The 21,274-nt window shown below is 48.3% G+C and overlaps 1 protein-coding gene across 3 annotated transcripts in view; it reads left to right on the top strand.

Moving 5' to 3' along the window:
* WWC1 (WW and C2 domain containing 1) overlaps positions 1–21,274 on the top strand; it is a 151,093-nt gene that overhangs the window by 114,924 nt on the left and 14,895 nt on the right. For all 3 annotated transcript variants that reach the window (XM_032337093.1, XM_032337092.1, XM_032337094.1), the window contains 6 exons: positions 2,114–2,222; positions 2,662–2,742; positions 3,392–3,478; positions 4,650–4,842; positions 13,825–13,977; positions 15,740–15,831. In XM_032337093.1, the coding sequence (XP_032192984.1) occupies positions 2,114–2,222; positions 2,662–2,742; positions 3,392–3,478; positions 4,650–4,842; positions 13,825–13,977; positions 15,740–15,831 (715 nt within the window). The remainder of the gene's footprint in view (positions 1–2,113; positions 2,223–2,661; positions 2,743–3,391; positions 3,479–4,649; positions 4,843–13,824; positions 13,978–15,739; positions 15,832–21,274) is intronic.

Genomic DNA, 21,274 nt, shown 5'->3' with positions numbered 1-21,274 from the left:
TATGTGATGGGCAATGTGCTTTATACAGTGAAGTAGGTTATTTCTTTTATGCCCATTTCACAGATGAGGAAGCGGGTTCAGAAAGGTGGTATCCCCCAGCCAACAGGTGGGGAAAGAAGGGATTGGAACCTGGGTTTTCCTGCCCGAGCACCCAACCTCTTGATCATGGCACTCCTCTCTTGATGTGAGGCGGCTCTGTGTGTTTGCTCCTGAGACACTCTGGTGCTTACTAGCCCCACCATGCCCATCTGGTGTGAAGGTCAAAACTGAGCCCAGTGCAGGTATAAATGCAGGTATACAGCATACGGTCACTGTTATGTATTTACTCACTTAAGCCTCATAATAACTCTGTGAGACGGGTGCAATTTTTATCCTCATTTACAAAGGAAGTGGGGCCCAGTAAGGTCAGTGTCATGGCTAGGAAGTGGTAGAATTGGACTGGCACCAGGACCACCTGCCCAGATCCACACTAAGACGTGCGGGCTTTGTATGCGCAGGGCTCCTCCTCCTGGCTCCTCATGAGGCCAGGGGGGAGACGCTAGACCCATCTCAGCCTTAAGACGCCAGGACTAGGCAGGATGACTGCTACGATGCCCACAATTACCCGTCCGAGTGCAAGGGCCAGTGGGAGCAAGGTGGGGGGAAGATGAGATTTCCTGGTTAATTAAAGGCTCCGCTGGGTGAGTGCCAGCCATTTCCTTAGAAGAGGAGCCGAGAGATCCCCGGGGCTCCCTCATCAGGAAGGGAGTCTTGCTGAGTGCTCTCAAACAAAAATAAAAATAGGCTTCCTACGACGGCAGGTGGCCAACTTCAGAAAACTGCCCCCTGGAGAGGAGCGGGTGCGGGCGGAACCTCTAAGGAGGCTCCCGAAGCTCCTGACAGTCTGTCAGAGGCGGGCGACATGCCAAGTAAGGGGCCCAGCAAGGTGCCGGAGCGACCCCCCTTCTCCCTGAGTGTCCTTGGGACTTGTGGGCCCAGGACCGCACATGTCTCAGGACGGGGTTTTCCTTCGCGCCATCTCCAAACGCCATCCCCGCGGTGAGCGATGCCAGGCTGAGCTCTGACACTAAGCAGGTTATGCGATTAGTGCCGCTGTTCAGTCAGCAGACAAATTAATCTCCTTAAGTGGCTTAGTGGAGGGTGGAGATGCGTGGGTCTAAAGGCGGGAAGTCTCCGCTGGCCACAGCAGGCGTGGGACGTGCGGGCTGGGAAAGCTGCACCCAGATGGTCTCTTGGCTTCCCCCAGGCTCGCTGTCCCCATCCCTTCGCTCAGCCTGGGCCGGTCTCTTCTCCGGGCTGCCCCGGTGCCTGGTACCCAGCAGGCACTCCAAATGCTGGCTGTGGGGTTGAAGGACCTGAACCCAGTTTTCCCCACTGCATGGAGCTCAGGAAGTGTCCTGTCCCTCTTGATAGCTCAGAGCCTGGCAGGGGGCCTGGCTCACCATCGACTTAGGGGAAGAAGGAATGTGCAGCATGGGCCAAGTGCCTGGTTGGAGCCCTGGGTCGGAGACTTTTGAGGGCCTCTGTCAAGGGCAGGGGGCTAAGGAGTGGACTGAGGAATGGGATGTAATAAGCCAAGTGGTAAAATCCTCCCTTGTTTTCCTCTTGCCCCTCCCAAGGGTCCAGGGGCTGTTATTTTGTCCCAGAGGCGTAGGGATCGATCTAGAAGGCATCAGCACAGTGGTGGGAATGAGCGTTGCAGTAAGGATAGTGGTACTGAATTTCGTCAAGTGCTTTCCTGCATCAGGCTCTGTACTGAGGACTTCTCTAGAATGTCCCATTGGGTCCTCCCAGCAGTCTCATAGGGTAGGTGTTACTTTTCCCATTTTACAGAGAAGGAATCACAGACTCTCTGGCCATGTCTCAGCGTGGCGAAGCAGTACGTGGTGGAGCTGAGATGTGCACCCAGGCACTTGGGCTTCCAAGTCTGGGATGTTAAACGACAGAAACGTACACCCCAAAGCAAGGCAGGACCTTGCTGTTGAGTTCAGAGGTGGTATTGGCAGGACCACCTTAGGACAGAGAGTAGATCAAAAGTATATGTTGCAAAGACAGTGTCCTGGTTTCTGAACCCTACCATGCCATCCTTCCTTTTTCCCCCTTCCTCCTCCAGCTATGAATACAGCCCAGGGGTGCAGCCTGAAAGTGGCCTGTGTCTCAGCTGCTGTGTCAGATGAATCTGTGGCCGGGGACAGTGGTGTGTATGAGGCTTCGGTGCAGAGGTGGGTCCCTGAGTCTTGGCTTTCTTTGGGAAGTCTGAGAATGCAGAGCCCGGGCCCCCTCTGGTATGTGGGAGGGCATGGCCAGGTGACCCCACCTTCCCCGCCGGGAGCCCTGTTTAGGTTGTGTTGAAGGTGTACACAGCACTGCTCCTCCTAGGGCTGGGGGCACGTCACATTTGCGGGAGTGCTGGTCCCGTGATTGCCACAAAGGAGCGTATAGCTAAGGGGGTGAGTGCTAGAGAAAGGACAGCCCCTTCCAGAGAGGAATCCTGAGCAGCTGTGGGAAGGAAGGGTCTGCAGGGAGTCTGAGCTACCCAGACTTCCCTCTTTGAGGACCCAGACGCACCCTGCCAGAGAGAACCCCGTGTCTAGAAAATGGCTTTGGCCCTAGGTTACTGCAGGGAAGCCTGACCCTCTTCTTCCCTACGTTGCCTTCCAGATTGGGTGCTTCAGAAGCCGCTGCCTTTGACAGTGATGAATCAGAAGCAGTGGGTACAACCCGGGTTCAGATTGCCCTGAAGTAAGTGACTGGGAAGACGAATGCAGTGGGGGTGGTGGGCAGCATCCTCCCAGCCTTGACCTTCATGGCTGCCCCGGGGAGGAAGGCAGAACCAGCAGGACTTGCCAGGAGCTGTGGGCTCCCAACTAAAGGGGGCCAACCCTCTCCCTCCTTCTCAGCTCCACATTTTACAAAAGAGTTTAAAAATAAGGTCTTGAAGACCTTGCAACTTGCCCCAACCCACGGAGCTGGCCAATGGCAACGCCAGACCCTGACTGAGACCTCTAGCATGTTGGTCTGTTCCGTCACTGTTGCTGTGGCTTTTTGTCTTACCATCCCATTGAGGTTTCCACCCTCCGGGAGTTGCAGCCCAGATTTGTTATTCTTGTGGTTTTCTCTCAATGTAGGATGACCTCGATATTATTTTCAGTAGAAATTAATGGCCAACATTTAAATATCAAGAAATTTCAGATAGCGCAATCTTCTGGCTTCTCTTTAAACATTGAGACTGACAGCTCTGTACCTACACCCCTGCATGGCAGCAAAGCCTGGGCCTTCTGCCCCTGAGCTCACCACAGCCCCCCGAGCAGCCAGCAGCCACATCGGTGATCCTTAAGGGAGAGAGAAATGTGTCACTCCTAGAAGCTCCATATGCCCCTTTCCATTTCAGGTATGATGAGAAGAATAAGCAATTTGCAATATTAATCATCCAGCTCAGTAACCTCTCTGCTCTGCCGCTGCAGCAGGACCAGAAAGTGTGAGTATATCGCTGACACAGTGTCTGTCACTCTCAGCCTCTGTGGCTTTCCCTGGGGGTGCTCTCCTGCTCTGTCCTGCTAAGACAGTGGGCTGCGTGTGTGTTTAATACGTGTGACCGTCGTCATGCCACACGTCCGTACCATGAGTGTGGATTCAGGCGTGAAGGTGAACTCAACTAACTATAAAGGGAAGCACTCTCCACGGCTTTAGTTCCTTCCCACGTACGCTGTGAGCCCCTGCTGTGGGCCGGCCCAAGAATGGGGTGCTGAGCACATCCTTGCCCTTGTGAACTCGAAGCCTTATGAAGAAGGTGGTCATGGCCCCTTTTGTCTGCTCTAAGCCCAAGTATTCCACACAGAAGGAGAAGGAGCTGCCATTCTCAGGAGTCAGGGCCCGACGCTGCGCTGCTGTCGGAAGGGTGTGATGGCTCTTACCTTACAGGGCATGATGTAGCGAACACTGCCCTGTTTGCCTGTGGGCTCTTCCCACGGCCCACTGGCTCTCCATTTCATCGCATTTCCTCTGCCTACATGTTTCTCCTTTGACTAGACGGTGCGCGTTGGGACAGCAACAGGAGCTCCTATTTCCGTCGTCTGCACCCAGCCAGCATCTGAGGCTGTGATGTGTGGGAAGGGGAAAGGCGGGAGGAAAGCCGGCCAAACAGAAGGACGACAAGATGGGACAGCAGAGTCGTTTTCAGTCTTCCGCTCTTACAGAGCCAGAATGAATGACCTGCTCCGTCTCTCATCGGTTCTTGTGCAGGGGTATCTGTGGGAGAGTATCCAGATGCCGGCTGAATGGGTCACGGGGTCAGCGCCTCTGTAATTGTCCCCTCTGCGAGGCTGTAGCACTTTGCCTTCCTACCGGCGGTTGTGTAAGGCTTCCCAAGTGTCAGCAAGCAGACTCGCTGATTCTTTTGCGCACGGATGTTTGCACACTGTTGGCCTCAGGCTCCAGCCACTTTGAGGTTCTGGGGATTGGGGGATTCAGAAGAAGGAAGAGTGATGTGTTATCCGGGGGCCCTTTCTGCTTCCCTTACGAATACCTGCACAACCCCTTGAGAACTTGGACTCCGCGCTGCTGTTTGCTGAGGGATTTGCAGCAACCATTTAGCCCAACACATCAGCCCAGAGCCTGACTGAACTGGGCTCTCCTCTGTCTCCCTCTAGGAACATTCGCGTAGCTATCCTTCCCTGCTCCGAAAGCACCACCTGCCTGTTCCGGACCCGGCCCCTGGACGCCTCAGACACCCTCGTGTTCAATGAAATGTTCTGGGTGTCCATGTCCTATCCAGCCCTTCACCAGAAGACCTTAAGAGTCGATGTCTGTACCACCGACAGGAGCCATCTGGAGGAGTGCCTGGTGAGGGCTCTGTCTGTCTCTGGCCTTCTGTCTTTCTGGGGATGGGCGCACCTTGCAGTTTAGGGAGGAGGCTTAGAGAAAACACAAGCTCATCCTGGGTTCCAGGCAGGGAGCTCTGAGACGGCGAACAGCATTCTCACACTCATGGGGAGCAGGGGACGAGGAAGTGGGAAGCTCCTTTCTGAGCCCTGCAACTGAGGCCGCATCCCTTGTGCCTGAAGCTGTGTTGCCTACGACTCTTAATTCTCTGTCTCGTATCTACAAAATCCAGCTAACACTGCCTACCTCACAGAGGGCTCTCTGAGGATTAAAGGAGGATTAAAGCAGAGTTTCTGGAACTTGAACGTGCACACAGGTTACCTGGGGCTCTGGTTAAAAATGCAGATTCTGATTCCGCAAGACTGGGGGCAGGCGGGGACAGCAGGAGTTTCTGCATTTTTATTAAGTTCCCAAGCACTGCCGATGGCTGCTGCTTCCCACAGAAAGTAAAACAGTGATGTGTCTGTGCAGACTAGATGCTTGCTGGCTCTCATTTCCCACTCCTGCCCCTCCGCAGCTGGGGTACAGAACAACATCATCGCCGTCTATGTTGCTGATACTGTTATTGGCAATAATGCGATAACATCCCTAGATTGAAGGGACCTGCTGTGGCGGGTGCTGAGCTAAGCTCCCTACGTGTGCTTTCTCTACCCTCACTGCAATCTTATGGAACAGGTACTGTTACGTCAGTGAGGAAACTGAGGGACAGCGAGGTCACAGAACTTTGCAGGGTCACCCAGTGGCTGGAGCGGTTAGAACCTACAGCGGGTCCCCTCGCGCCGCCCACTCATGTCAGATCCACCGGAGCCCACAGCTCAGACAGCGATTGAAGACTGGCGAGCAGGGGAGGCACTGGATGTTAGAGCAGAAAGCTTTCTAAAGCCAGTCTCTTCTGCTGAAGCACTTCCTCAGCCCTGGGAATTCCTCAATAAGAAGAGAATCCTATTCTCTTCTCCTAATTGGATGTCTTTTATTCCTCCTTCCTAATTGAAGTCTGGCCATTGCTGGTTGTCATGGCAGCAGTCAAAGCGCTCATCCCACTGTGGCTTGTCTCTGTCTGTGGCCAATGGGAAACCTGCTTTCCTGTTTCCTGTGGGGATGTGGAGTGTCAGGCTGCCGTGTTTTGGTGGTTAGAGGAGCAGGCGAGGACGTGGGACTCGAGGAGAAAGGTTGTGTGCTCCCACGCGGTCTCCCTACAGGGCTGGGTTTGGGGAATCTCTGATCTGTTTGGAGCTGCCTTGTCAGCCAGCCTGCAGCAGTGGTCCCCATCCTGAGCAACGTCCATGTCTAGGACTGTAAAAGAACTCTGTGGGCAGCATTGCACTCAACCCTCCCAGCAGCCTGAGGAAGAGATGTCAGAATTGCCTCCATGTGACAGACAGGGGATCAAGGCCCCCTGGGGTACCCGGGTAGTTCAGTGGGTTAAGCGTCTACCTTCAGCTCAGGTCATGATCCTAGGGTCCTGGGATAGAGCGCCGCATTAGGCTCTCTGTTCAGTGGGGAGTCTGCCTCTCCTCTCTGCTTACACACACACACACACACACACACACACACACACACACACACACATAATCTCTCTCTCTCTCTCTCTCTCTGTCAAATAAATAAATAAAATCTTAAAAAAAAAATTCAAGGTCCCAGAATGCTAAGTAGCCTGCCCAGGCCATCCATCAAGTTGGTGGAGAAGCCTGTTTCCTTTGCAGCTTCCTTCCACACAGGCATTGTACTGTCCTGCCTCTCAGGGGGTTCCTGTGTCCCCCCGGCCCCCAGACCTGAGTTATGAGTTAGGATGAATACGAGGCCTGCCTTCCCCAATATCTCAGGTAACAGTTCTACCAAATGCTTGAGTATGGCATAACAGGGGTCACAGGCTCTCCAGCTGGGCCCTGGTGGTTCACGCCCTGGTCATCCACTCCCAGCTGCTAAGCTCAGTGCCACTTGGCACAGGTTCTGTTAAGAAAGCCCATTTCCCAGGCCCCACTCCTATCCCATAGGTAACCATTACAACAAAGAGGCTCCCTTGCCCCGTTTCACCTTGCCTTCCCCACTGGGGAAAACCCCCGCCCTGTCAAAGTGAACTCTTCTTCACCCCTGCACTTGGAGGGAAACACAGCCAAGCTGCGGGGTCTCATTTTAAAATGGTAGTCTTATAATGGACACTGGGGAGGGTATGTGCTGTGGTGAGCACTGTGAATTGTGTAAGACACCCCTAAAACAAATCATACATTATTTGTTAATAAAAAATAAAATGAGGGGCACCTGGGTGGCTCAGTGGGTTAAAACCTCTGCCTTCAGCTCCAGTCATGATCCCAGGGTCCCGGGATTGGGCCCCGCATCAGGCTCTCTGCTCAGCAGGGAGCCTGCTTCCCCCTCTCTCTGCCTGCCTCTCTGCCTACTTGTGATCTCGGTCTTCAAATAAATAAATAAAAATCTTTAAAAAAAAAAAAAGAAATGAAATAAAATAGTAGTCATAGGGGTGCCTGGGTGGCTCAGTCAGTTAAGCATCCAGCTCTTGGTTTCGGTGCAGGTCATCTCATGGGTCATGATGAGGTCGAGAGCCCCGAGAGCCCCAGGAGCCCTGTGTCAGGCTCCACGCTCAGCATGGAGTCTGCCGGAGAATCCCTCCTCTGCCCCTCCCCCCCAACACAAGTGTGCATGTGTGCTCTTGCTCTCCCTTTCTCTCAAATAAATAAATAAATCTTTTAAAAAAATAAAATTGAGGTCATAAACCTCATTAGGGTCATGAGCCCTCATGCTACTCAGCACCGATACTGCCTCTCCCTCGGCCCATTGCCTTCCCCTTGTCCCAGGGGCAAGTTCCTACCCTCTCCTCTGTCCTCACATTTCCAGCAGCAGCTTCTCCAGGTCAGGCTCCCCTTGCTGAGTACCTTGCCTCACTCGTTCTTGCCGTTTCTCCTGGCTCTCACCTCGGCCCTCCCCCACGCCCCGTCTGAAGCAGCTTCTCTCAGGGACACCATGGCACTGGTGACTCGGGCTCTGTCCTCTCTCCAGTCCTTCCTCCCCTGGATCTGGCCTGTCCGTATACCAACATGCTGGGAATGCCCCAGTGCTTAAAAAGAAACCCAAAAAGCAAAAAAAGAAAGGAAAAGGGAGAGAGAGAGAGAGAGAAGCTTTTTACCCATTTCTCCCTCCAGCTACTACCTTGTTTTTTTCCTTTAGAGTAAAATGTGGAAAGGGTGTTCATGTTCTCTCTAGAAACCAGCTCACATGGGATTCTGTCCTCACCATTCCATTAGAAGTGTGCTCAGTGAGGTCATCAGGGGCCACGGCTCTGGCCTCCTCTCCCTGGGCCGGTCAGCTGTGTTTTTTCAGTCGCTCTGCTCGGCGAGTCTTCCTCGGCATCCTTTGCCCTGACTCGGCCTCCAGGACACCTCACTCTTAGCGTCGTCCCCTCATCACTGGCTTCTCTGTCTCCGCTGATTGTTCTCGGTTCCCCAACTGCTGTGTCGCAGGGCACCAGGGCTCAGGTCTCGCCCTTCTTCCTTTTCCATTCGCATCCCTGCCCCAGTGACTGCGAGCCTCGTTCTCTGGCGTCCACCACCATGCCAGATGTCCGGCTCCAGCCGGGGCCTCTGCACGCGCAGCTGCCTTACACTCCCACTATCTGTTCCACATCTTCTCTTGCCTGTCCAGGAAGCATCTCAGATGAACTTGTCCGCAAGCACACCCCTGATCTTTCCTTTTGGGTCTTCATTGTCCCAGATGACAGCAACCCTGTCCTTCCACTGCCCAGGCCGGGGACCACAGGGTCATCTTTGACCCCTTTCTTCCTCTCCACCCCACATCCGGTCCTTTAGAAACTTCTGGCAGCTCCATCTTCAAAGATCCCAGCCGTTAGATGTTGATAGTGGGGGAGGTTGTGTGTGTTGGGGGACAGAAGGTGTATGGAAACTCTTTGTACTTTCCACTCAGTTTTTTTTCTGTGAACCTAAAACAGCTCTAAGTAATAAAGTTTAAAAATAACAAAACTAAAAATCCTCTGCCAAAAAAAAAAAAAGATCCCAGCCATTTACCACTGCCCACTACCCCACTGCCATCTGTCACCTGGATCCTACAGCGGGCTCTACAGGTCTCCCTGTGTGGTCCTTGCTTCCCTTCATCTCTTAACATGGAAGCCAGAGGGAGCCTATTAAATTGCAAATCAGTGCATGAGACTCCTTTAACCTAAAACCTTAGGGTAGCTTCTGTCCCCACCTAGAGTCAACTCCTGGGCTTCTTGCCTGCCCCCTAAAGCCCTCGGGGATTTGCCCCATTACTGTCCCAGATTTCATCCCAGGATGACTCTTCCAGCCTCCTCGTGCCCCTTGAATACATCAGCGTGCTCCCCGCTCTAGGCCTTTGCACTTGCTGTCCCCTCTGACCGAATTCTCTTCTCCCAGATACTGATGAGCAAGGCTCACTCCGCTGCCTCCTTCTGGGCTTGACCCAAAAGTCACCTTCTCAGTGAGGTCTTCCTTCCACCCTATTTAAAATCACCGTCCCTTTCCCCCCCTCTTATCCGCCCCCGCTCCCCTCTCTCTGTATTCTTTTTCTCTGCGGCACGTTCCCCCTTTGTTTATATCACAGATTTTAGGGCATACATGATTTTCACATTTTAATGAATCTCTAAAATCAAGATGCACTTTATACTAGATGACGGGTCATAGTTTAATTGGCAACTATTTTTCTTTCTTAGAGTGCATGAAATAGTATATTGTATAATTAATGGCATCTTAGAGTCCCATGAAATACAAGCTAGTATTTACTTTCAATTTGTTTATCTGATTCCCCTAGACTGGAATGTGAGCTCGTGAGGGCAGAGATTTTTATCTGTCTTGAATCTTCCGGTAGCCCCAGCACCCAAAACAGTGTCTGGCACGTAGAGGCTACTTTGTGTGTGTGTGTGTGTGTGTGTGTGTGTGTGTGTTGAATAAATAAATGAATGCCTTCAAAGTGAATCATTTACCAAAGTAGACCATATTCTCACCTATGAGCCAGCCCAAAATACATGGTGTATCTTGTTAGAATTACTAGTGATCTGATGGCAGTGTCACACCTCAAAGCTGTCATTATTTTCATTCCCTCCTACCCCTTGAACATGACCTGGCATGTTCTGAACCATAATGTCTGATGCTTTTGTCTGTCTTTGAGCCCCTTGGGGGCAGAACTTTGTCTTACATATTCCTGTGTAAGTCTGCTGCGAAGTGCTCAGAGGATATTTATTAAATGAATAAATGCGTAATACACTCATATTTGTGTATATGTAAACGTTTTACAGGTGCCTAAAATGCAGCAGCCATTTAATACCTGAACTGACTCTAGTCCTGCGGGTAGGAGTTATTTACCTTGTTTTCCCCACTTACTCACCACTGTTGTAGAAATTAGCCTTGTTTTCCTCACTTACCACTGTTGTAGAAATTAGCCGTGAGCCACACATTGGGTTTGCACAGTCCGTACCATGCCTGGTCCATCCTGACAAGGAAGAACTGGGGAAAAGGATCCCAGGTGGGTTGGAGAGGCCCCTCCTCATCTCAGGGGCCACTCGAGCCACCGCTTGGCTACTGGCCAACTTCACAAACTGGTTCGTGGGGTTTTCTGCTACCCCATTGGCACAGCCGCTGTTTTGGGGATGGTGAGTCAGCCAAACCCCGGACCTGGTCAGGGCTCTTTGAAAGAGGGCATGTTGAAACAATAAGGCCTCTGAGGAGTGGTGAGAATTATTTTATCATTTTTGCCACAGGATGTGTGTCATTGGAAATAAATCCTCTCCCTGGGAGGGTACATTCAATTAGGTTGATACAGTGTCGTTTCACTCCATCTTAAGACATCCATTTACACAATTCAAAGAAAAACTATATAGAAAGATTAACTGAAGAGAAATCATGTTCCCCCTGACCCTTGCACCCAGTCCCCCCCCATCCTAGATGGCTAAGCGCTTTGATTAGTGTTTTATATTTATCTTTCCAGCATTTCTTTTTGCACATATATTCACCTTGCACCTCAAAAACGGGCAAAATGTATGTATATATAGAAAGAGAATATATGTATTCTCATCCCTTTTTCCATTTTTTTTTTTTTTTAAATTTGAGAGAGAATGAGAGGAAGCACGAGATAGAGGAAGGTCAGAGGGAGACGCACACCCCCTGCTGAGCAGGGAGCTATATGTGGGACTCGATCCTGGGACTCCAGCTTAGCTAAAGGCAGTCGCTTAACAAACTGAGCCACCCAGGTGCCCCACCTTTCCATTTCTTAAACAAAATGTAGTGTACGGCATATTCCATTCTGCGCTGTTCTGGGTGGGATCCCCCCCCCCCCCCGCCCCTCACAGTACAGCCTGGAGGGCCTCTGGGTGGCTCAGTTCATTGGGCGACTACCTTCCACTCAGGTCATGATCCTGGAGTCCCGTATCGGCCTCCCAACTCTGCAGGGAGTCTGCTTCTCCCGATGACCTCTCTTCTCTTATGCTCTCGCTCTCTCATTCTCTCTCGCTCTCAAATAAATAAATAAAATCTTTAAAAAAAAAAAAAAAAAAGTACAGCCTGGAAGTCTCTCCACATCAGCACCTAGAGATTTTCCTCATTTTTTTGTATATAGCTATATAATAGCCCATCGGGTAGGTATATTATGGTTTATTTCTGCAGTCTCCTGTAGCTGGAGCTTTGAGTTGTTCAAAATCTTCTACACTGGTCTTAGTGATGAGTTTTTGGATCTGACTTCAAAAAGGAGTCAGGCAACAAAAGCAAAAATAAACAAGTGGGACTATATCAAACTAAAAAAAGCATCTGCACAGCACAGGAAATCGTCAACAAAATGAAAAGACAATCTACCAAATAGGAAAAAGTGTCCCCAAGTCATGTGTCTGATAAAGGGTTAATATCTAAAATGTACAAAGCACTTGTACAACTCTACAGTAAAAAAGCAAACAATCCAAGTTAAAAACGTGCAGAAGATTTAAATCATCATTTTTCCGAAGAAGACATATAGAAGGCCAACAGGTACATAAAAAGATGATCACCATCACTAATCACCAGGGACATGCAAATCAAAATCACAGTGAGAAAGCGCCTCATCCTTCTTGGAATGTTTATTATCAGAGGGACAAGAGACAGCAGATGTTTGCAAGGATGTGAGAAAAAAGAAAAGACTTGTGCACTGTTGGTCGGGTCTAAGTTGTTAGGCAGGGCTGCTATGGAAAAGCGTGGGCGGTTCCTCAAAAAATTAAAAATGGAATTGCATTGTGATCTAACAATCTCATATCTGGGTCTATACACAAGGTCTTTTTTTCTTAAGATTTTATTAATTTATTTGACAGAGATCACAAGTAGGCAGAGAGGCAGGCAGAGAGAGAAGGGGAAGCAGGTTCCCCGCTGAGCAGAGAGCCGTATGTGAGGCTCGATTCCAGGATCCCGAGACCATGATCTGAGCTGAAGGCAAAGACCCATCCAGGCGCCCCCATAAACAAGGTCTTGAAGAGATACTTGCACACTGTGTTCATAGCAACATTATTCATGATAGTCAAGAGACAGAAGCAACCCGAATATGTGTCTGTAGATAAATGGATTAAAAATTGTGGTCTCTGGGGCGCTGGGGTGGCTCAGTCAGTTAAGAGTCCTGACTCTTGATTTTGGCTCTGGTCACAGTTTCAGGGTCATGAGATTGAGCCCCACATTGACCCCGTGCTGGGCGCAGAACCTAGTTAGTATTCTCTCCATCGCCCTCTGTTCCCACACCCCCCAACCCGGCTCGCACACACACTCTGTCTCAAAAAAAAGTGATCTCTGTGTGTAATGGAACATTATTCAGCCTTAAAAAGGAAAAAATCCTGTCCCATGCTACAACACAAATAAACCTTGAGAACATTATGGTAAATGAAAAAGCCAGTCACAGAAAGACAAATAAGGGAGTGATATTACTTATATGAGGTATCTGAAATAGTCAAATTCATAGAAACAGAAAGTGGTGTTTACTCGGGACCGGGGGAAGAGAAAAAGGAGAAAAAGGAAGTTGCTTAATGAGTACAGAGTTTCCGATTTGCAGGATGAAAATGTACTAGAGATCCATTGCATAATGTAAATATAAACACTATTGAACTATCCACTTAACAGTAAGAGGGCAAATTTTACATGACAACATGGATGGACCTTGATAACATAGTAAGTGCAATAAGCCAGAGACAGAAAAACAAAGACTGTGATCTCACTTACATGTGAAATCTGAAAAACCAAACTCATAGAAACAGATTGATCATTGCCAAAATGGGGGTGGAGGGTGGGTAGTGGACATGGGTAAAGATATTCAAAAGGTACAAACATCTGGTTACAAATAAGTTGTGGCCATTGGTGTACAGGGTGGGGACTAATTAGCAACACTATTATTTGAAAGTTGTTGGGATAGATCTTAAAGCTCTCATGTAAGAAAAAAAATTATAACCATGAGGTGATGCATGTTAACTGAACTTGTTGTGGTAATCACTTCACAATACATACTCTACCAAATCTTTATTTTTTTAAGTAAACTGCATCCCACCTGAGGCTTGAACTCACGACCCTGAGATCAAGAGCCACATGCTCTACCAACTGAGCCAACCAGGCACCCCCCAAATCTTTATGTTGTACAACTTAAACTAGTAAAATGTTACATGTCAGTTATATTTTAGTAAAACTGGGGGACAGGAGATGGTCAATTTTATGTTTTTTATCATAATTAACAAAAAAATACATGCAGTGGGTGTTCGATAAGGATTTGGTGAATGAGTAAACCAATGAATGAGTAAGTTAGTAAATGAGTGAGTTGTAGAAAATGATTCAGAACTCATCCTTTCCTCTTCCCAGAAGTTCCCATCCCCTCTGGGGGTGTTTTTCCTACTTCCCTCAGGAGCCGAATTCCCCCAGAATACCTTGTCAAGCCCTGGCTTATCCTCTTGCCTTTTCCCATTCTCAACAGGGAGGCGCCCAGATCAGCCTGGCTGAGGTCTGTCGGTCTGGGGAGAGGTCGACTCGCTGGTACAACCTCCTGAGCTACAAATACTTGAAGAAACAGAGCAGGGAACCCAAACCAGTGGGAGCCAAGGTCTCCACCCCAGGGCCTGAAAGCACGGTGAGCTGGGTCCTGGGTTGGCCCCACCCTCCTATGTCTGCAGCACCTGGATGGATGGATGGAAAAGCCTCTCCCAGAACTGGAGGAGGGCGGGCGTCAGAGGTGGGGGAAGCAGCCGAGGGTATTGGAACAGAGAAGGAGAGGAGGACAAGCTACTGTGCTAAGGGGCAGGGAGCTCCCATTTGCACATCTTCCACATCTGTGCTCTCCCCTTTTGTAGTTGGCTTGACATAATAGAACTTGGCTGATGAAAACCTTAATTTATGTTGGTTTTTTTTTTTTTTTTAGTGAAGTGGAGTAGGAAGGAGAAACCTGTGTAAAATAAAACATTAACCCTTCTTGAGAAGCCACTCCCTGCATCGTGGTCCGTAGTGGAGGCTTGCTCTAAGAGGCAACAGAAAGTCACAGGAAGAACAGTCAGAGAACTGGGTGATTGTTAGTTGGGTGACAGGTCAATCATTTCACTTCCCTGAGCCTCTGTGGGTTTTTTGTTGTTTTTTTTTTTATTTTTTTTATGTCTAATCTGAGTCTGAAAAGGTTATTAGGAAGGTTTGAAGAAGCACATGTAAAGAACAGTCTGTACTTGGTTACTCTGGATAGTCATTGCCCAGAATTTCAGTGGAGGGGATGGGCTAGGTCATCCAGTTAAGGATAAGGGTAAGGATTAAATCTCTTTCCTCCCCACCCCCCCCCACCTCCTTTTTCATCCTCCTCATTTTCTGCACTTCCTTCTGTGTTTATTATGTGCCATTACCAAGGCTCAGAAAGGTTACCTAAGGACATACATCCAATAAGCAACAAAGCTAGGTCTCCCTCACTCTAAAAAGGAGTTCTTGAGCTGGCAAAGGTCTTGAAAATATCCTCTGCTTTCTACAGCATGTCCTTTGGTGAGTCACGTCAACCTTAGACACATTCATTTCCTTGTTCCCATTTCTCAAGGGAATAATTGTAAGCTCTACCTATCAGAATAGTTGTAAAGATTAAATAAGATGCTATACAGAAGCTGTTTATCAGTGCATGACGTATACCAGGCCTTCAACTGATTTCTGTTCCCTCTTCCCCAAAAGAAAATTTCAGGGGGTTTTCAGGCTCTGGCCCACTATGATTAACTATGGGTTCAGAAAACTACAAGAGCAGTTTTTGCTCTACTATGAGCTGCCATTTACTGAACGCTAATTATGTGCTCGGTTCTCTTCTATATGCCTTATGGACATATTCTCAATTAATCTTCATAACAGCCCTTTGTGGTAGTTATTAGAAACTACTGTAGAGGAAACAGAGTCTCAGAGAGGTTAGTTTCCTAAAGTCACACAGACTTCCTCACTGTAGACACCATTCAGTATGGATGCTCTTCCTCCAGGAAGTCTTCCCTGAATGCACCAACCTGACTTTGCCATTGCTCCTTTGTTCTTACATATCACGTTATTTTGTTACTGACAGTTCATGTGATGGTCTTCCCAGCTACACTATAATCTCTTTATAGCCAGAGACCTATAATTCTGCCTCACTCAACTACTAAACTTGACTGTCTTCCAAAAGTCTGTCCAAGCGGACAGGGGTTATTCTCAGGAGAACTGCCAGTTAGGTGAACTGAGCGCTGTGCTTACAGTTTATAAGTGACTGTGGGGCAGGATGCTCACCCACTCTGCTCTTCAGTTTTATTCTCCATCCAAGGGGAAGGTCACACTCTGAGCTCCGATTCTTGCCCCGTGAGGTGGCTCCAGTGGCATGCACATGAAGGCCTGGGCCTTTGTCTCCACAGGATGCCGTGTCTGCTCTGTTGGAACAGACAGCAGTGGAGCTGGAGAAGAGGCAGGAGGGAAGGAGCAGCACGCAGACCCTGGAAGACGGCTGGTAAGGAGCATTCCCCTGGGCTTCCGGAACTGATCTGGTGTGGACCTGGATACAGTAATGAGATTCCTAAACCCCAGGGCAACCAAGAAAAGTGTTCCCCTTTGCAAAAATGGAGAACCTCTCTCCTCACAGGTTCTCTACAGGCAATAAGGCACTACAACTGACCCTTGAACAGTGCAAGGGCTAGGGGCCCCAAGCCACGGCACAGTCAAAAATCCACATAGAACTTTTGATTCCCCCAAAACTTCACTAACAGTCTGCTGTTGGCCAGAAGTCTTTCCAATAACATCAACAGTGCATTAATGCATCCTTTGTATGTTATATGGATGATACTGTATTGTTAAAATAGCGTAAGCTAGAAAAAAATTTTTTTTAATTTTTAAAAAATTTTATTTATTTGAGAGAGAGAGAGTCATTGAGCACAAGTAGGGGGTGCTGTAGGCAAAGGGAGATCATGACTTGAGCCAAAGGTAGATACTTAACCAACTGAACCACCCTGGTGCCCCTAGGAAAAAAAATGTTAAGAAATTCATAAGGAAGAGAAGATATGTATACAGCACTGTAGTGTATTTATCAAAAAAATCCATATATATGTGGACCCATGCACATAGCTCGTGTTATTCCAAGATAAATTGTATATAGCCTAATAAAATGGTTCCCAGAATTTCTTCCCAATTGGTCATTTTCTGATCTATAACTCACTCGTGCTGGTTTACATATTAGTGTCTGCGTTTACTCACTTATATTTATTTTGGTAAAAAACAGACTTATATTACTATATATCAGAAGTAGGTATAATCTGCCATAAATTGAAGATGTTTCAATAAGCAATTGCATTTGACTGCTAGAAACAGAGAGTAGAAATAATGGGCTTAAATTAAGATCGTTTATTTCTTTGTTGCTTACAAAGAAGAATGGGAGGAAGCAGTCCCAGGCTCATCTGTCCGCTCCATGGTGTCGCTGGGAACCCAGGCTCCTCCTCTCCTTCCGCTTTGCTCTTCTTACTGGGTCACCGAGACTGCTTTATAGCTCAAAATGGATGTTGAGTTACCAGCCATCAGGCAGGCATCAGAAAAGAGGAAAGACAAAAGATGTGCTTGTATGCTTTTTAACCACGGAGCATTCCTCAGAGTCCCACCCAGCAATTTCTGTTTGATTCTCATCGGGCACGCATAGCCATCTGGCCTACCTAACTGCAAGGGAGGCTGGGAAGTGAGGTCTGTAAAGCTGGGTATGAATATCAGGATTGTCTTACCAAGGAAGACAGTGGAAGTGGATCCTGGGTAGGCCATGAGACAAGTCTGCCTCAGAAGGTAATAGAAAGTTAAATGTCGTGAAAATCAAGCAGTAATCAATAAAACGTGCCTAGACCTATTGCTCACTAAGGCTCTGGGCCTGAGGTCTTCTCTCACTGCTTAACAGGGAGATTAGTCAGTGTTCCAGCAATATTAAAGACATGTGTTGCCAGAGAGACTTCTCGGTATCCAAAGGAGAGCTGGAGACAGCTTTCTGTCTGTGTGCTTCGAGGCTCTTTAGTCTCTTGGATCCCGAAAGAGAGGTCTCCTGACACATAGCAAACAATTGTATAGACCAAAATTCAAACCTTAGCTTCATTATGCTTTGGTCACCTTTAACAAAGCATTTTTAACTTTTTCTCATGGTATGACACACTTACCTAAAAGTTCCCCTAAGTGTACGGCTCCGTGAATTTTCAGAAACCAAAGTACCCATGTAACCAGCATCCAGATCTAGAAACAGAGCATAACCGACTCTCCAGAGCCCATAGTGGGCTTCCTCCAGGCCACTGCCCTCCACAGGGCAGCTGTTGTCAGGCAAGTCACTGTGACCTCGTCTGAGCCTCATCTGGAAAAGCGGGCTTGGGCTGTCACACCGGCTACGGGGGCTTGCTGTGTAGGGCTGAAGGAGAAGCTGCCGTAATGAAGATGAAGCCCAAAGCTCACGGTGGACACTCGGTAGATGGTAGAAATGATCTCTCAGAAAATGAGAAGAGAGCCTGCTAACTACCAGCTCAGAAGGCAGAAGGCAAATTCCATCTCAGAAATGACCAGAGCCTGTGAATTTGCCCTCTGGGAGGAAATATCGTCAGGCTTCAGTGCACGTGCTCTGAACTCAGAGGGCTGGGGACTCCGTCAGCTTCCTGGGGGATCCTAGGTCTGGGTGAGGCCAAGCATCAGTGAATTTTTAAAAGCTCCCTGAGTGACCCAAATGTGCAGCTTTCAACCGTGGCTCTAAACCTGTTTCTGCCTCCAGGAAATAACAGATTTAAAGAGTGGCCACAACTCTGGGCTATTCTGCCGACTTATGCATGATAAGCTCTTAGCACAGACTTTGTCCCATAGGAAACACTCAGGAGCTCTTCTGTATTATTGTTACCTCCCCCTAGTTATGCTTTGGGTCTCAGAAAGGGCCTTTCGTTAATACCTTTCACTCCAGGGGTCAGCAGAGGTTTTCTGGAAAGGGCCAGAGAGTAAATGTCTGCTTCGTGGGCCATGCGGATTCTGGTGTGTCTACCCACCTCTGTGGTTGTGCTATGAAAGGAGTCCTCAGTGGCACACGCACCAACCATCATGTCTCTGCCATTGAAGCTTCACTTGCGAACGCCGAAATTTGAATTTCATATACATTTGCACATGTCATGAAATATCATTCTCTTTTTGATTTTTTTTCAGTCTTTTAAAAATATAAAAACCTCTCACAGCTTGGGCTCTCCAAAATTGGCCATGGGCTAGATTTGTCTCACCGCCTCACCCCACTTTTACTCTTCTCTTTTACCATCTTATTTCTCCACGCGATTAAAGGGTAGGGCAAGGTTCCTGAATTTTCGTATGTTCATTTGTTTGTTTTAGGGCTCACTCTAAAGGGTCTCAGTTTCTCTCTTTCCCTCTTTCTCCCTCCCTATGTCCCTTTCTTTCGCTGTCTCTCCTCTCCCTTTCCAACGCTTCCTCCCTCCCCTTTCCTTCTTCCTCCCTCTCTCTCTCTCTCTCTGTGTGGCACACCGCTGGGCTGGGCTGGGCTGGGCTGTGCAAAGGTCTGATGCCGGAAATAGGCCCAGGACCTGTCTTCCAAAACCCTGGCACAAGATCAGTGGTTTCTGCCAAATTCCAAGCTTGTGGTGAGACTTTTCAAGCTATCCCCTAGCAACTGCCTTCTGTTCTCTCTCCCTTCTCGGCCCCCTCTCTCCCCACCCCTGCCATTCAAACTTCCCTAGACACTGACTTACAAAGAGGACTGGGAATCCCAGAGCTGCTGTGCTGGAGTCAGTCCATCTGCAGGCCTCCTCCCCCCAAGACTGGAGGCTTCTTTTGGCCTGGAATGTTAACTAACTCCGTTGTGTCCGCTCCGCTGCAGAGTCCTATGTGGGGGTCCCCCAAAGACTGGCCCTCTGTTCTAATTTCCACTCTGTCTTCTCAGCACCCAAGGGCCAGGATGCCATAGTTACTCCCTCCTTGTATTTGTTTAGCTTTATTTAGTGCACACAATCACAAGCCTGGACTTTCTTAAGATCCACAAGCAAAACGAAGTTCTAAGAGTATTAGAAAATATAAGAGACTGTAATCACACACAATGCTAGGGTGAAAATCCTGTGTTTGCCTCCTTGGGAACTTGTGTGTGTGTGTGTCTAGGGCAGAGGTTGAGAAATGGTATTGTGGGGTACCAGGGCACGTGTGCTTTACATTTTAATAGGCATTGCACAATAGTTCTCAAATAAGATGGTACTAGTAAATGCTCCCACCAGCAGTAATTAAGACTACCCTTAACCCTACACCCTTTCTGATACTACATGTAGTCTAACTACACTTCTTCATCAAAAATACATCCATGTTTTATTACAGCGGATACTGCTACACTGACTTCACTGTGCAAACTGGCTGCTCTGACATACACTCCGTTTCCCATGCCTTCTCTATATTTGGCCACTCTAAAGGATGAAAAGATGTTGTCGACTTTATTCATGTTTCTCGTGACAATTGAGATTTTTTGGTTCTCCTTTCCAGAAATATTTAGATCAGGTTCATGGTCAAAAAGGAAAGACTTCCCTGATGGTCAAGTACTTAGTGGGGTTGGACAGATTGGATAGAAAACCTGGCTGCCCCTTTCGTGGTGTGTGACACTGGATAGGACCTAGAAACTCACTGATCCTGGCTTTTAAATCTGTAAAATGGAGACAGTAATTGCTTTCAGTGTTGTTGTAAGGCCTTAGCGTGGCCCCTGGTGCTTATTAAGCCTTCCGTAAATGCTGGGTAATGTGGCATCTGCCAGATTCTTAAGGAGGTGCCCATCGTGTGTTCCCATATTTAATGGCCCTTTTATGAGTAGATCAAGAAGCTGTGGGGGCAAGGGAGGAAGAGCAAGGGGTGTCCATTAGCATTGGTCCCCATCTAAGGGCAGGGGAGGTTTTAGTCATGAAGCTGGAGATCCAAGATCTTTTCTCCTCATCGGGAAAATCCCAAAGGAGATTTTGTGCTTATCCACAGTCTCACTGAGCCAGCTAACTGGATGTCAGATTCTCTGCTTTGGGCTGGAGTTCCTTCAGCCCAGTTCCTTCTCCTGCTGATCAGAAGACTGGTGATTATGAGGACGCCTGGGTGGCTCAGTTGGCTGGACGACTGCCTTCGGCTCGGGTCATGATCCTGGAGTCTCGGGATCGAGTTCCGCGTCGGGCTCCCAGCTCCATGGGGAGTCTGCTACTCTTTCTGACCTTCTCCTTGCTCATGCTCTCTCTCACTGTCTCTCTCTCAAATAAATAAATAGAATCTTTAAAAAAAAAAAAGGAAGACTGGTGATTATGTATGTCTTCGAGAAGATGGGACTAAAGATAAATTAGTAATTAACAAATGCAGTCTACGTGTCACGACTCCTCCCAGCCCTGAAGTCCGAAGGGAAAGAATAATCATGAAAAGTATCACCAAAAATAAACTCTTCGGCACATGGTGCCAGAACACCATCAGATATCCATATAGAAAAAATTAGGGGCCCCTGGGTGGCTCCGTTAGTTAAGCGGCTGCCTTTGGCTCAGGTCATGATACCAGGGTCCTGGGATCAAGCCCCACATCTGGTGAGCCTGCTTCTCCCTCTGCCTCTGTGCTCTTGCTCTTTCCCAAGTAAATAAATTCAAAAATCTGAAGAAAAAAAAAAAGAGGAGTGGGGTGCTGGGGTGGCTCAGTCAGTAAAGTGCCTAACTTTAGCTCAGATCATGATCCCAGATCCTAGGATCAAGCCCCACATCAGACTCGCTGCTTAGCAGAGTGTCTGCCTCTCCCTCTGCCTCTCCTCCCCCTCATGCTTATGTGTACTCTCTCTCTCTTTTTCTGAAATAAATAATTTTTTTTAAGAAAAGAAGCTTTATTCATAATTGCCAAGAAATGGAAGTCTTTCAAATGTTCCTCACCAGACAGATGAATAGCTGAATGAATTGTGATGT

The sequence above is a fragment of the Mustela erminea genome, chromosome 3 (assembly GCF_009829155.1).
Source record: "Mustela erminea isolate mMusErm1 chromosome 3, mMusErm1.Pri, whole genome shotgun sequence".
Taxonomy (NCBI): Eukaryota; Metazoa; Chordata; class Mammalia; order Carnivora; family Mustelidae; genus Mustela; species Mustela erminea.
This window is presented reverse-complemented; position numbering and strand designations above follow the sequence as displayed.